The sequence below is a fragment of the Eptesicus fuscus genome, chromosome 5, assembly GCF_027574615.1.
Source record: "Eptesicus fuscus isolate TK198812 chromosome 5, DD_ASM_mEF_20220401, whole genome shotgun sequence".
Lineage (NCBI taxonomy): Eukaryota > Metazoa > Chordata > Mammalia > Chiroptera > Vespertilionidae > Eptesicus > Eptesicus fuscus.
In genome coordinates, this window is record NC_072477.1 from 59,525,203 (window position 1) to 59,542,224 (window position 17,022).

A 17,022-nucleotide genomic window follows, 5' to 3' on the forward strand; every position below is an offset into this window, starting at 1 on the left:
CACGTCTTCCCATTCCTTCAACTTCTCACCCGCAAACGAACAATCCCAGGCCGGGCAGGACCCGATCACCTCTGCCTCCTCTCACTGCACTAATCCCGCGAGCGAGGGAGGCCCCTGCACCGAGGCGGTGGCTGGCAAAGGGGAGTGGAAAGGGAGGATGGATGGGGCCGAGGGGTGGGGTGGTGATGAGGGGGATGTAGGAGGGGGTGTCATTTTCTTTTTCTTTCTTTTTTTTAAAAAAGTATTTCTCTCGCGAGAAACCGCTGCGCAGACGATACTTGAAGAGGTGGGGAAAGGAGGGGGCGCGGGAGCCGCGGCAGAGACTGTGGGTGCCACGGGCGGACAGGCGGCCACAGCTGGAACAGCTGCGGGCGGAGCGGGGCAGCGGCTGCTGCGGCCAGGACTGAGGGACAGCCGCCGCCTTCCCGGGAGCCGGAGCCGCCGTTTTTTCCAGTGGGTGCAGCCGGGGTCCCGACAGGGGTCGGGCGGCTACCGGGGGGCTGGAGGGGCGGCCACCGGGGCTGGAGCTCCAGCCACCGAGGCGTTTGCGTTTGCGCCTCTTTGAGGACAGGGATGGGGGGTGAGGGGCCGTCCCAGAACGTCCACAGCTGGTGCTGGCTCCCTCCTGCCTGACAGCTTCCTGGCCCGGGTCTCCCGGTGCCCGGCTCCGAGTCAGATGCTCGGGGGGCGGTGGCAGCGCCCGCAGCCGGCCTCGGAAGGCGCGGCGGGCTTCTGGCCCCGCGGCTTGGCGGAGGGGACAGGCTAGGGAGCTGGGCGTTCAGAGCGCGCGACACGCGCAGTGTGTGCCATTAACAAACACCCCCAGCGAACTCGCCCCCGGGCGCAGGACCTCTCCGGACAGGGGTGCTGTGCGGCGCGCTTTTCAGGCGGCGCCCGGGAGGCCGTGGGGTTGGCTGGAGCCCCTACTGCCGGGGGCCTGGGCTGTTCAGCCAGCTGTGGACCGAACGGTCCTCACTTCCCCCAAATAAGTGCGCCACGCGCAGGCGGCGCGCTGGCTGGGCTGGGGAACGGGGACCGCGAAGCTTCAGCATCCCGATGCCCTGAATGACTCCCCGCCCGGGCGATTTGTCTGTTGCAGCTGGCACGGGCCGCCTGAAGTGGGAGCAGCGCCTGGAGAAGGCGGGAGCAGCCCGGCCCGGGGGACGGGCGGCGGGAGAGCGGGACCCCGGCGGCGCGGCGCGCGTGAGGGCGCAGCGGCGGCCGCGGAGCAGCCCCGGGCGCGGCGAGAGGCGGCGGGAGCCGGCGGCCGCTCGACACCATGCGGCGAGGGGGGCTGCTGGAGGTCGCCCTGGGATTTACCGTGCTCTTAGCGTCCTACACGAGCCATGGGGCGGACACCAACGTGGAAGCTGGGAACGCGAAGGAAACCCGAGCCAGCCGGGCCAAGAGAAGAGGCGGCGGAGGACACGACGCGCTGAAAGGGTAATGCATCGGGGCAGCTCCTTCGGGGTGGGTCTCCCCTCCCTCTCCTCCAGAGAAACTGCGCGGGTGGACTCCCGACCGGGGAAGGATCCCCCGACAAGACCTCCTGGGGGCACCTTAGAAGTGCCAGGGTTACCGGTCCTCGACGCATTCGAGGATAAACCACTCGAAGGATTCCTGCCCCAGAGGCGAGGAGGTCATGGGCAAAAGGAATCTTGGGCCATTGTGGAGGCCGATTTGGGGAGGCCAAAAGGGTTCTTTGAGGAAGAAGGGGAGGAGCTGCGACGGAGAGTAGACAAGTCCATTCCTTTCCCTTCAGACCAATTCCGGTTGGGTTTGGGGGGAAAGTACTTCCCTGTGGGCATCTTTGCAGATGCTCCGTTTGTAAGGGAGCAGGGACAGGGAGGGAGTCCAGGGACGGTGGGAGAAGACACCCTGAGTGGTCGGCGTCCTCGGAGGTGTGCTGTTAACATTAGGGAGGGAGCTTTCTGAGCAGCACTGCTCCCCAGATGCCCACCCTGGGAGCACAGCGGGGCAAGCGTTTCTGAGAACTTGTTTCTGGGTTGTGAGGGGCTCCTCATCTCCCTGGGGCACCAACGCCGCCGTGACCAGCCTTAAAGGGGTGTTTTAAACCAGGGGTGTATGTGTTATGTACAGGCAACTGGGCACTTCACCAGCTCCCTGTGCCCCTGTTAGGGAGGAACTATTTAAATTGGGCAGCTCGGCTGTGTAAAGATGGTCAGTTTCCTGAACTGAAGAAGGGTGGGGATACACCTCTTTTACAATTGCTCAGATTGAAAAAGAAATTCCTTCCTGAGGTTAACGCCAAGCCTCCATAGGAGCAGCAGGATGGACTGTAAATGACCCATTTTACCTCCTGGGAGGAGCCTATGAAGTGAACCCAGACGGGAAATACTCAGAGGCTTTCCATGAAGTGCTTGTGATTCTCATTGTTGCTCTTATTTGAGTAGTTCTGTAGCTTGATTATAGGGCCCTGAGTGACCAAGTGATGTTGTCTCCTGGGATATGTGGCTGAATATTATTATTTCTCGTTATGGGCTGCTTTAATTATATATGTAGACATTTGTGTTTGCGTGGCCCAGGCAGGGAATAAAACGTGCAATAAACTGACAGACGAGGGTTTTTGAGTCCTGGTCTGGGCTGGGGACGAGATGACTGTCCGAGCCACGCACTTAGGCTGTGGTAAAACATGTGTGATTTCCTGACCCCAGGAAATAGTTACAATGAATTCAGTTGCATCTTGGTCTTTGTGGGATTCTTGGTCTTTGTGTTGGAAAGACAGTTTGCCTACCATGTGAAGCTGGATCCTGATCAGGCAGCAGGCATTGATTGCTCTGTGTGTGAGGCCCATTGCAAGTTCAATAGATGGGCCGAAACTCTGATTTTCATATGTTCTCAAAAAGACCTAATTTTTCCAGCATTTTTCCTTCAAAAGATATTTCTGCTATGTAACATTATCTTGATATCTAAGCTTGAGGCCACGGTTCCTATAGAGAGAGGAAGTGGGGGTTTAATTCTGTGGGTGAAAGTCTGCAGGGAGACATTAGGCCCGCAGACATCTGTCTCATCTCTAAGTGCTATCACCAACCAGGGTGTTTCCTGGGAGGCACAGACTCAGCGTGGAAACAGAAACGAAGCTCTGCTGCTTAACACTTTCACGCATGCCAGCGCTGACTTCTGTTGGGTTTTACGTTTTTGTGACTATAGAGAGATAACCCTCTCTGTTCCTCGTAGTATTTGCTCACTAACACAGATGTTACCCTGGTGCAAACTATTTATAAAGCCTTCCTATAAGCATGATATTAAATAGAACAGCAATTATGACTATTCCTAATTCTCATGTTACCTTTAAGATGTTATGTATAGAAATGTTTTAAAAATAATTAAAATTAATCTTTATAGTATAAATATTATATGTTAACATGATATGATATAATATAATAATGAACCCTCATAATATAAGGGTTTTTATTGTTATCTTTCTCATGTTATCTATTTGGAGAGGTAAAAATGATCATTTAAAAAGATATACAATTAAGAGTATTTTTCTACCTAGCACTCAGAGACCATTTTCTTGGGCATTTAAACAAATTATAGGCATATACATATACACATACATATACATATACATATACATATACATATACATATACATATACATATACATGTACACATAAATATATATGTATATATACACACATATATGTGTGTCCTTTTTTTAAAAAAATTCTTTATTGTTGAAAATATTGCAGTATGTCTCCTTTTCCCCCCATTGGTGTGTGTCCTTGTTAATTCATGGAATATATTGTACATACTGTATTGAACCTTGCTCACTTTCATATATCATTAGTGCATCTATCTATAAACTTGTATGAATCTACCTCATGCATTCTCTTGGCATATAGAATTCCATAATGTGGCCGGTACGTTCCCTAGTGATGGCTCTTTAGATTATATTATTTTTGTGTGCAATTACTAACATTCTTCTACATACCTACGTGTGTACATGTGCAAATTTATATGTGGTATATATGAATAAAAATAGAATTGCTGGGTCAAAAGTTTTCCGATTCATTTTAAACAAATGCCAGTTCTGATGTTAAATTTGAATAGCATTTAAATGTATTCTCTCTGCTTATTGCTATTACAGTCTCCCATGAATAAGTCTTTGAACCATGCCCTGCTGCATAAATCATCAGGGAAAGCAGTTGTGTGTAACATTTTTCCAGTTATTGCTTAAAATTCTATTTTTGCTAGTTAAAATATTACCAGCTTTAAAACTAACCTCTTTGACTAAAGTAAAACCTGTTTACCATTTTAATGGAAATGCACCATTTATGAAGTGAAAGTGATTTGTAACCCCTAAGTCTGCCTGATGCCCAGATGGTGGCAGCAACTTTCAGCACCTCACTAATATTTCCTCTAGTTAAAATGCACTTTAAGCTCATCAGTGTCTGGTGTGCGCTGGCCTAATCTCTCTTACAAATACTGCCTTCTTGTCTTTCTCTGAGGTGACAGGTGGCTACAGGATTCGCCTTCATGTTCTTGGTACGTATATGTATTCCTATCCTGTCAGCTGCCTCACTTCACAGGCTAGGGACTGCCTAGCTTTACCATCTGGGTGTATAGTCCTAGCTTGTCTTCCTCTCCTCCCATCCTGTTGCAGGTGGTTTTTTTTTTTTTTTTTTTCTTCCCACTGGGCAGCAGAAGTTGTTCCACAGTGGAAATTTAAGCATCCTCAAGTTTCTTCCCAGTTTTTGCTGTGTTTTCTTAGAGTAAATCGCCAATTCCTGTCTTTACAGGAATATTTTTAAATGGAGTGAGTGTGGTCTGCATTTACTCTGCAAAAATCACATTTTTCTTGATTTTGAAATGAGAATTTTGCAAGTTTCAAAAGTGTTTTCAAATAATAAGTGTATAGTAGTTTTCCTTTGCTTGGGTATTGTTAATTTGTGTGAAATGAGTTTATGAGAAATAATAAAATTCTAGCTTTGTTGTTGAAATTTCAGTCCATCAGATTTTTTCTCAGCCAGATTCTTAACTTGTGTGATTAGGCAAAACGTGTGGGAGACAATCCAATAAACAACAACAACAACAACAACAACACACACACACACACACACACACACACACACACACACACAACTTTACTTGAATAGCAATAGTTATGCAGCATTTATTTATGATTGCCTTATTGCTTTAGCTCTCAAATAAGGAAATATTACAGTTTCCTGTCAAAGGGGAAAAAGAAATCTTTAGAGTGAAACCCCTGTCCCTAAATCTCTGATAAGATGAATTGAGAAGTTTTATCCTTGTTGCCTGGTTTATAAGTGTATGAGACTGGTTGTATTTCACACAATTTGTCCCCTTGTGCGTGATTCCTTTTGGTCTTTGTTTATTTGTTTATTTTTTCCAGAGGTCTTGTTCCCAGAAAAATACACATGGAACAGTTCATACACAGGGTAGATTATGTGACGGCAAACTCCTAGGGATTAATTACACAGAAGTCTGTTATTAAAATAAAGAACGTTAACAGGGAACACAGAAAAAGTTCTGTAGACTTTATAAAGCCCATTTTACTTTACAAAGAGGACTTTAAGGCTTCACCTGAAGTCCGATAGGCTAATCATGAAATATGGCTAAAAGACTCCTGCAGTGGTATGGTTTGTCCTTGCATTTATTGAAAAGATTAAGCTAAAATATTGAGGCACCATTAAAAAAGATATTCTTAAGTAGAAGGCTGCAGTAATTCCACATTTTAAACAAGAAGATGGAGACACAATGTTTATTTATGTGACCCATTTCGTAACATTAAGACATAGTGGTTGTTGACAAAAATGCATAAGTTGTTGATATTACAAATTAATTAAAACATGCACCATTCTCCTTGAGATGGGGTTAGGGCTGATGGAAACAGAATTACAGATATCTGTCCAAATTCATTTGGAATTATAAAGATTAGTGAAATGTTTCTTTCTTGTGTAGCAGATACTTAATAAGGTTATAGTATTATGCCAATAACTCTAAGCAAGCAAAATACTGAACAAATTACTAGGCTCTTTACACACTAGTTTGTTTGCTTTTTCCTACGGTAAACTAGGCGACCAACCTAAATAATTTGGGAATGGGAGCCTTAATTTTCAGTGTGAAAATAAGGTTTTAAATATGTTTTCTTGAGCTCTACTAACATATTTTATGTTTCTAGAAACTAACCCAATAAATGGGGCCCATTTGAGCAACTTAGAATTTTTTCCCATAATTTTGATTTAGAAAGCTGAAATCAATAATGTATCAGGCCTGAGTTATATGGCAGGCATATGAGAGTTTAATGTTTCAAGAGTGTTAAGCTTGATTTTCCCATTAGGTTGTAAAATCATCAAAGGCAAGAAACCAATCATAAGCATTTTAACGTATTGTTATATGGGATTTCAGAGAATTCATTAACTCAGGAAGCCTTGATTGAAAACCATCCTGAATTTAGGTGCGTGGAATGCCAGAGACATACAGCCAATGGCCTCGAGGGCCTTAATATTTTCGAGCACAATCAGATGCATTACAGGAACCAAGAGTCAACAGAAAGATAGTAGAGGACATGGGATCTAGGATTAAGTAAAAACAAATAATAAGAACAATTGTTGAAGTGGCAGGTGATTTTTAGATGACATTTATATACCAGGCACTGCTCTCAGTGTTTTACAGATGGGACCTCATTTGATGCCCACAGCATTTCTATGAAGTGAGTCCATTTATTAGCTTCCTTTTACAGCTATAAGAGCTGAGTCACACAACGGTTAAGTTTTAGAGACAAAATTTTAATATTAATTTTTTCTTCATTAATTTTAGTTCTGGTTTTGGTTTTTCATTCCACTGGACAAAATGTGGGGCTAAAACATTGTAAAATTCCCCTTAAAATTCCTAATATTTCTTTGTGCCCAATCCCAGGCATCCTATCTAATAATAGACAAATATGCAAATTGACCATATCTCCGACACACCCACAAGCCACGCCCACCATCCAATCAGAGGGAGTATGCAAATTAACCCAAACCAAGATGGCTACAGCCACAGAGAGCAAGGTTTCCTAGGTAACAGAGGAAGCCAAGCTTTCTGCCAGTTGTTGCAGGCCTAAGCCTCCACTCAAGCTACAAAGTTTCAATTATAGAAGGTAAACAAATTCAAACAAATGGCGGCAGAATGGAGCTTGAGAGAGCAGGCCAGGGTTGCCGCTGGCAACAGGGGAAGCAAAGCTTTCCACATACCCTGGCCAGGCTCACCCGCTTAAGGCAACAAAGTTTCAATTATAACCCCAACACAAATGGCTGTGGCCCTCAGAGGGAGCCCCAGGCTTGGCTCTGCTCCAGGCTACAAAGTTTCAATTGTAGAAGGAAAATAAATTCCAGATACCAGGGCCTCCGCTTGCGTTGCCAGGGGGCGTGGCCAGCCTGCAAACCACCACAGGCCCCTCGCTCAGGCCGCACCACGCCCCAAGGGTACCCCACCTTGATCAGGGACAGCCTTCAGGGCAAACCAGCTGGCCCCCACCCCTGTACCAGGCCTCTATCCTATCTAATAAAAGAGTACTATGCAGATTGATCATCACTGCAACACACAATATAGCTGCCCCCATGTGGTCAAAGATCCTGCCCCCTTGTGGACACAAGATGGCCACCACAAGATGGCCAGCAGGAGAGGGCAGTTGGGAGGCACCCGGCCTGCAAGGGAGGTCAGTTGAGAAGGACCAGGCCTGCAAGGGAGGGCAGTTGGAGGTGATCAACCCTGCAGGAGAGGGCAGTTAGGAGTAACCAGGTCGGCAGAGGAGGGAAGTTGGGGGCAAACAGGCTGGCAGCAGAGTGGTTAGGGGGTGATCAGGCTGGCAGGCAGAAGCGGTTAGGGGCAATCAGGAAGGCAGGCAGAAGCGGTTAGGGGCAATCAGGAAGGCAGGCAGGCAAGCAGTTGGGATCCAGCAGTCCTGGATTGTGAGAGGGATTTCCGACTGTCCGTTTAGGCCCGATCCCAGGGATCGGGCCTAAACAGGCAGTTGGACATCCCTTGAGGGGTCCCATATTGGAGAGGGTACAGGCTGGGCTGAGGGACAACGCCCCTCTGTGCACGAATTTCGTGCACTGGGCTTCTAGTAGTTAATAACATGATAATATTTTGTCAAACAAGAAAATTTCTTTAACATTTCTGCAATAACATAATAGAACAGAAGGAATTAAAGAATGTTAGATCTGGTGGGGTCTTTGGATGGCACATATCTTATGTTTTAGTATTATACCTTGACTTTTATTGAGAGTGGTAGGTGACCATCACAGGCACATATCTTATGTTTTAGTATTATACCTTGACTTTTATTGAGAGTGGTAGGTGACCATCACAGGCACTCTCCTGCATCACCCAAGGTTCTGAGCTAGAGACATTGCTCATGATGTCATTCATGATGTCATTGCGCTCATGTGCCATGGGAGAGATTTTTCTCGGAATCAAGTTGCAAAAGAGACTTCTCTTTCCAGGAGAGGCTGCTATGTGTCTTAAATTCTTAAGACACACTACGATGAGTTACTGAATTCTTTCATTTTTTACCTTGGTTGCCTGCAATATACAATTTTTACATTAAATTGCAGGAATAATGGTAAAGAATAGCAGGCTCTGATATATCCCTCACGATTGCACTTTACATATGTTAATTCCTTTAACACATACCTTCTTGAAGAGGGAGATTATACCTACTTGCCCATTAAACAGATGAAGAAATGGAGGAATGCAGAGTTCTAGTAATTACTCCAGAGATATAAATTAGTAATCGGTAGAGTTGGGAAATCTGTCTTCATAATCTGTGCTCTTCACAAATGTGTTGCACTGCTTCTCCAGTATAATATATCTTATACCTGGTAAGTTTATTCTTTTCTCCATACTCTTGAATCTTTTATTTCCCCAAAATCTTCTCCTACCTTTGCTGCGGGGAAAGGCTCAACATTTATTGAAGGCAGATGCAGTCACATGACAAAGGAAGCATCATTGTGGAAATTGGATTAATCAGAAAAAGACTTCAAAGTGAAAGTCTACCAGGGATCAGCCAACTGTGGATCAAGCTTCCTGTTTTTTATAAATAAAGTTTTATTGAATCAAAGCCATGCCTATTGTTTACATATGATCTATGTCTGCTTTCACACTAAGGGATAGAGTGGAATGGTTGAGACAAAGACTGTATGGCCTGGAAAAAAACAAATTATTTGCTATTTGTCTTCACAGAAAAAGTTTGCTGACTTTTGTTCTATGGGACAAATAAGTGACTATGAGGACTGAGAACTTCCTAAAGGCGGTTTCCTTTTTTGTTTTATTTATTACTAGGAATACTTAGGAGCTGGGCATATGGTAGGTGTCCAATATTCAATTTTTGAATGCCTGGCCATTTTGATGGACTGGTTGACAGGATAAGGTAAATTACATAAATTAGAGCTCGAAGGATGTATATGAGAGAAATGAAGAAAAATTTGAGTGGAAAAGGCACGAAGTGAAAAGAATATAAAGTGTTTGTAGTCATGGGCAGGGTTTGCATTGCCTGGCTCCAAGGGGCCCAGCTCACAGTGTAGCCTGTGAGAGTAGTGCCTTGGAGTTGTGTAATATGCAGTCTTGTGTGCCTGTCCATAGAGTGGCATTGTCAGGCTGGGAGAGGAACCAGAGGACACATACCATCACTATCTGATCGTCGGAAAGGTGAAGATGGTGAGTTAGTAAAGGATTTTAAGATGGGAATACGATCAGATCTTGGCCACTTGGTTTAGAGAATAGAGAGACTAGAGGCAGGGAGGTTTGGGGAGCTAACATAGCAGTCAGGGTGAGCGTGGACGATGGCCTAAGCAATGGCAGTGGAGGGGGTTAGAAGAGGCTCAAGGTGTTCCAGAAGTAACCTGGCCAGTCCTCAACCACTACGTTGTGTGAGGCAAAGTGGGCGAGGCACTTAGGTTGCTCCCACCTCCATGTCTTATTAAAACTTATTACACATGAAAACATTATAGCACCATTAATGAGAAATGAAATCATTCCAAGTCCCTGTACTACAAGGAAACGAGCTATTTTCATCTGTGTTTTGGTTATCTTATTGCTATGTAACAAATTACCCCCAAACTGAGTGGCTTAAAAGAACAACAATTTTATTATTTCTTATGATTCTGCAGGCCAGGAATTTGCACAGGGCACAGTGGGGAACCTTGTCTCTGCTCCCTGCAGTGTCACTGGGGCTGGAATGAGCAAGAGGACTTCTTCACGTGTTTCTGGTTCTGTGACTGTGGACTGGCGCCTGTAGCGCTGTTTACTTTGGTGTGGTTTAACTAAGTGGACAGATAGAGGAGGGGGATAAAGGAAGCAAAGAGTCACTTGTCTGGCTCTTTTGGGGGACTTCCAGGTTTTAAAGCTCTCTCCTATGTGATCTCCTGCCTGGGCTTGCCCCTGGGGGTAGAGCTACGTAGTGTGTTTTTTTTTTCAAATGGGGAAACTGAGCCCCAAGTGCAGCGACCAGGCCTTGCTCAGGATAAGTGTCTGTTGTAGTTCGATTTTGAGCAAGAGCTTCTTGACCCTGGGTCACATGCTCTAACCCCATATGTGGACTGCAGAACTGACTTGAATGGCTGAAAGCTGGCCGGAAGGGCTGGATGGGCTCATTGTGTTTGGATCTTTGGCTGCGTTCCTCACATCTTCATGTCGTCTCAGGTTGGCCCCCTCTCACGTGGCCTTGTGACAGACTCTCCAGCAGTGTAGCCAGACGTTTTACATGGCAGCTCAGGATTCCAAGAGTACAAAAGTGGAAGCTACCAGACTTTCTTCAAACTTAGCCCGGACTTGCATGGCTAAGTTTGAAGCCAAGAGGGGACAATCCCCTATCTCTGCCATTCCCAGCCAGGACAACCCCCTATCTCTGCCATTCCCTGCCATTCAAGGACATGAACAAAAAGCCATAGTTTTAGCATGGATGGAGCTGGAGAGCATTATGCTAAACGAAATAAGTCAGTCAGAGAAAGATAAATATCACATGATCTCACTCATTTGTAGAATATAATGAACAACATAAACTGATGAACAAAAACAGATCCAGAGACAGAGAAGCATCGATCAGACCGTCAAACCTCAGAGGGAAGGTAGGAGAGGGTGGGGGTAAGGGACAGATATCAACCAAAGGACTTGTATGCATGCATCTAAGCATAACCAATGGATACAGACACCAGGGGGGTGAGGGCCCGAGTGGGAGGTTGGAGGGGCAATGGGGGGATAAGGACAATAAAGAAAAAAAAAGCCATAATTCCACCCCCCAGGTTTTTTATTTATTTTTTTCTATCACTATATATCTACTCTATGCCCTCATCCACCTCCACCCTCCTCCCCCGAAATCACCACACTGTTGTTCTAGTTCTTTATGTGGGGAGCAGCATGTGTCCGCAGGAAGGGGAGGAATTGGGGAGGACATTTTTGGAGACTAGCTATCAAAGTGAAGGAATGGGTTTTGGGAAGGATAATCAGATGTTTAAGATTTGTGTTGTTGTTAATCCTCACCTGAGGATTTTTTTCCCATTGATTTTTAGAGAGGGTGGAAGGGAGGGAAGGAGGGGAGGAGAGACAGGGAGAGAGAAAGAGAGAGAGAGAGAAATATTGATGTGAGACTGACACATTGATTGGTTACCTGGCCAGGGCAGATGTTTATGTTTTAATCTAATTTGATTGAGTCTGATCGGCTTAGTTCCCTACTGAAGATGTATCATTGTGTTTTGCTACTGTGACTGCATAATGAAAAATGAACAATATGTCTCCATGTTCTGTTAGGTTAATGTTAAGGCACTGTTCTTAGCTTGTCCACAGTTCCACATTTAAAGAATTCACAAACCCTAGGAATAATGTTATAGTTCTAATAAACTGGTCAATTTTGTTTTATTGAAATAGAAGAATTATGAAACTCCTAACTTTCCTGCTTTTCCTTTAGCTTCTAAGAAACTTGGACAAATTTAATGCACACTTTAATTTATTACCTTAGGTACCTGATATGTTTTGCCTTCCTTCTATATGGGATTTTATTTTCAATTTCTATTAATAGCCATTTTTTACATATCTGTTGGTGTAATATACCTCGAAAGGTTTTTTTTTTTTTTTTTTAGAATCAGGGAGTATCATTAATAAATAAAAAGATGTACAGTTGCCAATAGAATTAGAGTTCTAATGAGCTGAATGCTATTAATTTTGTCTTAAACAGAGCAGCCATATTGTTAATAGAACAAAACTGGCTTAGAAATGCAGTCAAGTTTTGATTGTGGATCCAATACTCTACTATCAAAGTCTGATTTTAAGTCCTTGTGACTTTCCCACTTTCTCAAGTGGCTTTTGTGTTGAAGTTATCACAGAGTCTATTTATTCAGCCCCTCGGAGCGGAAGGGACAGGGGACAATCCCCTATCTCTGCCATTCCCAGCCGGAGATGTATTCCAGACATCAGGCAGGCCAGAGCGGGAGAACTGCTCCATTAGACAAGTTATTTGGTTCAGTGTTCTGAAGGGTTGTGAATTCCTAGACCATCAGTCATACTTACATTCAAATATAAGTATCCAAACACATCGAAGTCCAAATATAGTACAACCACTTTACGACGTGGGTGCTGGGAGACAGGATTTATGTCGGCCCTATGGACACTTTATGTCTGCTGTTAAGCTCTTAGTTTCGTAGTTTTGAACTAAACTGTTGTGATATTGCTGTTAATAAAGAGAAGTATTCTAGAGACAGGTTTCTGTTTTTCTGTTTCTTCTCCTTTTCCCTCTATCTTCCTCTTTTCCTTCTTCTGTGTCATCAATATTCTTCTCCTTTTTACTCTTCTTCTTCATCATCATCTCATCTTTTTTTCTTCTTCTTATAAGTAACTTCATGAGCTGAGCTTCACATAAAATAGGGATAATAGGAATATCAAATAAGGGTTAAAACATTAAGAAAATTAAATTTTAAGTAAAACTTTACATTTTTACTTGAAGGTTTTGGGGTGTTCAAGAAGAAAAACAGAGGTAAGGTTTTGTTAGGGGAGGGAAGGAGAAAGACAGAGGGAGGCAGCAGAAGGGAGTCAGGAGCAGGTTCTGGATGAAGAGTCCAGTCTACCAGTTACCTGCGTTGGACAGAGCAGGTCCCTCACTCATGGCAGCCTTGTTACCATGTGACCTATGGCCTTACCAGACTGTTCAGGGGACCAAGAAAGATAGACACTTGGATGTCAGAAAGATCCTTATAAAAATTTTAGAGGAATTTTGTGGAAAAATCAGGTCAAACCAGCATTTATTATGCACCTATATGGTACTATGTAAGGGTTCGTGCTCTCTCACTCTCCTCATGAATGATGGTTTATTGTCTGCCACTTCCCCTACCCATTTGATGCTAATTTATGATTGAGTAAATTAATAGGTGCCTTTGATAAATAACTTTTAAAGACTCTTCTTGGTTTTGATTTTTCTGGCATATGGAATCATGACTTGGGTCTTCTTCTATAGTCAGACCATCCATCTTTATAAAAATACTAGAGGCCTGGTGCACGAAATTCATGCACTCCGTGTGTGTGTGTGTGTGTGGGGGGGGAGGGGGTGGTCCCTCAGCCCGGCCTGTGCCCTCTTGCAGTATGGGAGCCCTCAGTCAGATATCCTTAGCGCTGCTGCAAAGGCAGGAGAGGCTCCTGCCACTGCCACTGCACTTGGCAGTCGTGAACCTGGCTTCTGGCTGAGCGGTGCTCCCCCTGTGGGAGTGCACTGACCACCAGGGGGCAGCTCCTGCGTTGAGCATCTGCCCCCTCGTGGTCAGTGCGTGTCATAGGGACTGGTCGTTCTGCCGTTGGATTGATTTGCATATTAGCCTTTTATTATATAGGATTACAAGTTAGAGTGATAGTGGGGCAGACATGAAAAATTTATAGATGCAGAAACCGAGGCCCAGAGAGAGTTTATTAACAAGTGCTCAAGATGCTTATTTCCTTCTCTGTGAAGTAGAGAGATGTGGAAGCTGAGTCCCACAGTGCTAGGAGCCGATTTAGATAGACGTGTGCCATTGCGCAGGAGATTATGCCTCCCTTTGTGTTCATACCCTGGAGAGGGTGAGTGGTACTCCAGAGTCCTTAGCTGGGCTGCCAGTAAGGGCACAGGGCACAGGGCACAGGGCACAGGCATTTTTCTTGTTCTCGCTTTATTTGGCTTAGGAAGTGCGATCAGCCTCTCAGTGGTCAACCCAGATGGGAGGCTGGACATCAAAGCTTTAGCTCCTCAGGACTCCCTTCAATCAGTGGAAGTCTCTGGCTTAAGTGGGGTCAAATGGGATGAGGCTTTTAATGGAAGGTGGTTTCTGGTGAGGGTAGCAATGAGGGGGTGGGAGAAGGAGCATTGGGAGTCTTCTCTGGGAGTCTGAAGGGTAACTGCCCCCCATCCCACCCCACAATCACACTTCTGTTGAGCAATTAGAATGTCAGATGTCCTGGGATGGGCCACGGCAATTCTAGGTCTGTAAACTTGGACTCTTGTCGCAACGTGCAGACTCAGTTATCCAAACTATTAATTTATATATTTAGAATCCATGTAATAAGCATGCCAGTAATGAAAAAAAACTCAAATTCTTGTTTTCCATATCGTCTATCCCAGTAATTTTGCAGAACATCTGCCTAATCTAAGTGACAACTACTTATTGAGCATTAGCCGTGTTTGAATCGGATCTAAATGCTTAGTTCTCAGAATGAACAGCCTGTCTCAAGCTAGTTGATATTATTATCTTCTGTCTAATGATTCTAGGCAGAACTACATTTGGAATACCTTTCTCTCTCTTTGCTGATGGGGTTAATGTCCGAAATGATGTGGACACGTGCTCTGCAAGGAAGGACTTGATATGCAACCTTCAAGTGGATAGAAGGTTTTTAATCTTTCATGGACTGCTGCTGCTTCACACCCCAGAGTTTAGGCCACTGACCTCAGGTTTGCAAATTTTATATCCCATTACCACCCTGTGAGCTCTGTACTCCCCAGGGCCACATAGTTGATGTTTTAGCTGGAATCTGAGAAAGTGTCTGAACATTTCCTGAGGAGTTGGCGAGGAGCAATTTGGCAGTTCAGTCATAAAAACCCAGAGCTAGTGGCTGGGGTATATGTTATAATTACCTCACACTGTTTCCTATTTGAGCCTGGGCCTGGGTAGCTGGGTAGAGTGGTATTGCTTGCGGGACTGACTGTATTTTAAAGGTCCGAGGAGTCATTTTCAATGAAGACTAATAACCATTGGCCATGTTTTCAGGGAGGCTTGGAAGTGTGGGCATAGGATCTGTTAGGAAGGAACCTCAGACAAGTGGCTTGATCAGTCTGAGCCTCAGTTTCTTCACTTATAAACGAGATTGTAATACCTTTCTGGATTGCCCTGAGGTTTAATGAGATAGTACATTTCCCATTCCTACTACAGTGCCTGATGTGTTTAGCTATGGCAATGAAGATGATTCTCATTCTGATACAGAGAAGGCAAATGAGGGAGGGAGTCATACAAAGAGGCAGGATTTTTATGGCCAAAGCAAAACGTTAGATAACTATTGGTATCTGGAGACCACAGTCTCCGCTTTCTCTCCTTGGAACTGATTATTTTCAGAAACAAAGGAAGCAAATTTGAACTTCACAATCTTTAAAAATATAATTTTAATGGAAACTTACTTAGTCTGAGGAGCTCTGGCTATCCCTAGAGGCAAATGTGCAGGTAAGGTTTTTATTTTTAAATGACCCCTTCATCCAAATTGTGTTGCCTTCGTTAGGAAATAAACTTACTAAGCACTATTCCTTATTAATATGCCCCTCTCAACTCCTCCAGAGAAGTTTGCATTGTTGTATTGGCAGGTGTGGCAAATAGGCCTTGTCTCTTTCCTGAAGGACACTTTTATTTCCAAGAGCTTTGTGAAAGGAATTTGTATTTTAGGAAATGGAAGGACTGGCCCCAAACCGTTTTCTTTGGCATCAGTGCAAAGAGAACCCTGAAAGATAGTACTGTTTTGTGGTGAGGTGGTTGGCTGTTTATTGAAACGTGCTTTCTTTGGTTACGATCGAGTGGACGACAAGCCACACTACCTTTCAGCTCATGATCTCAGAGGTAAAGAGAGACATTCTTTCCCAGCTTCCACACATCAGATCCCATGGAGAATCTGGCTCTGCTCCTGTTCATGTGCCCACCACTGTGGCCAAGGAAATGGGGCACTGGGGCTGGCCAGGCCTGAGCCATGTGGAATGGGTTCCTCTTAGGAAAGAGGAGTTTGGCCAGCAAAGATGAGGAAGGGAAGCTGAGTGGGTAAACAGCACATCTGCACTCAAACAAAGAAAGCTCCCCTTTTCTTTCTTTTCTTTATTTAAAAAATATATTTTTTACTGTTGACAGTATTACAGATGTCTCCCATTTACACACCCCCATGTTCCCTCCTCCCCCAGGTTTTCAAAAGCTCCCTTTTTTGTAGACCCAGGCCATCTTCAACTCACTGTTATTACCGTTCTCCCTGGGCGCTTTGTGGGCGGGCCTCACTTGCCTGATTTGGGGCCAGGCTGACACAGATTGGCCACCCCCGAGAAGAGCCATGGCCTTCACCTTCCAATGGACCGTCCCCTTCCTTTGGCTTCATGCTTTGCAGCAGCGTAATGCACATTCAGTACAAAAGGGTTCTTATTTGTTGTTTTTCTTCTGTGCCCTATTTCTCTTGAGAAATTGAAAATAGTTTTATTTTTTTTCTTTTCTTTTAATGATTTCCATTTTGATTTTCAAGAGATCTTAAACTATTGAACATCCAGGAAAGTGGAACAAAACATACATTATCTTAATTGAGGCAAAGCTGTAGTAGAATCCCTTACATTTCAGCCTCTGGTGAATTGATGGCTGTAAACTTTCTGAAGTTGTGGTTGCTTCATATTCATTCTCAGCCTATAAAAGCAAGAGTGCTTTAAATAAGGAATGGTTTCCACAGATAATAATTTTTCTAATTGTCATTAAAAATGTTCGCATTACCTAATATTTCTCATCCCCTTAGGGTAAATCACACAGCCAC

At 44.5% G+C, this 17,022-nt stretch overlaps 1 protein-coding gene across 1 annotated transcript in view; it reads left to right on the forward strand.

The window, feature by feature from the left end:
* The first annotated feature begins 1,099 nt into the window (after positions 1-1,099).
* The window catches only part of FBN1 (fibrillin 1), a 233,037-nt gene continuing 217,114 nt past the window's right edge, over positions 1,100-17,022 (forward strand). Inside the window, exon 1 of the mRNA XM_028147684.2 lies at positions 1,100-1,443. Coding sequence (XP_028003485.1) covers positions 1,280-1,443 — 164 coding nt within the window. The 5' untranslated portion in view covers positions 1,100-1,279. The remainder of the gene's footprint in view (positions 1,444-17,022) is intronic.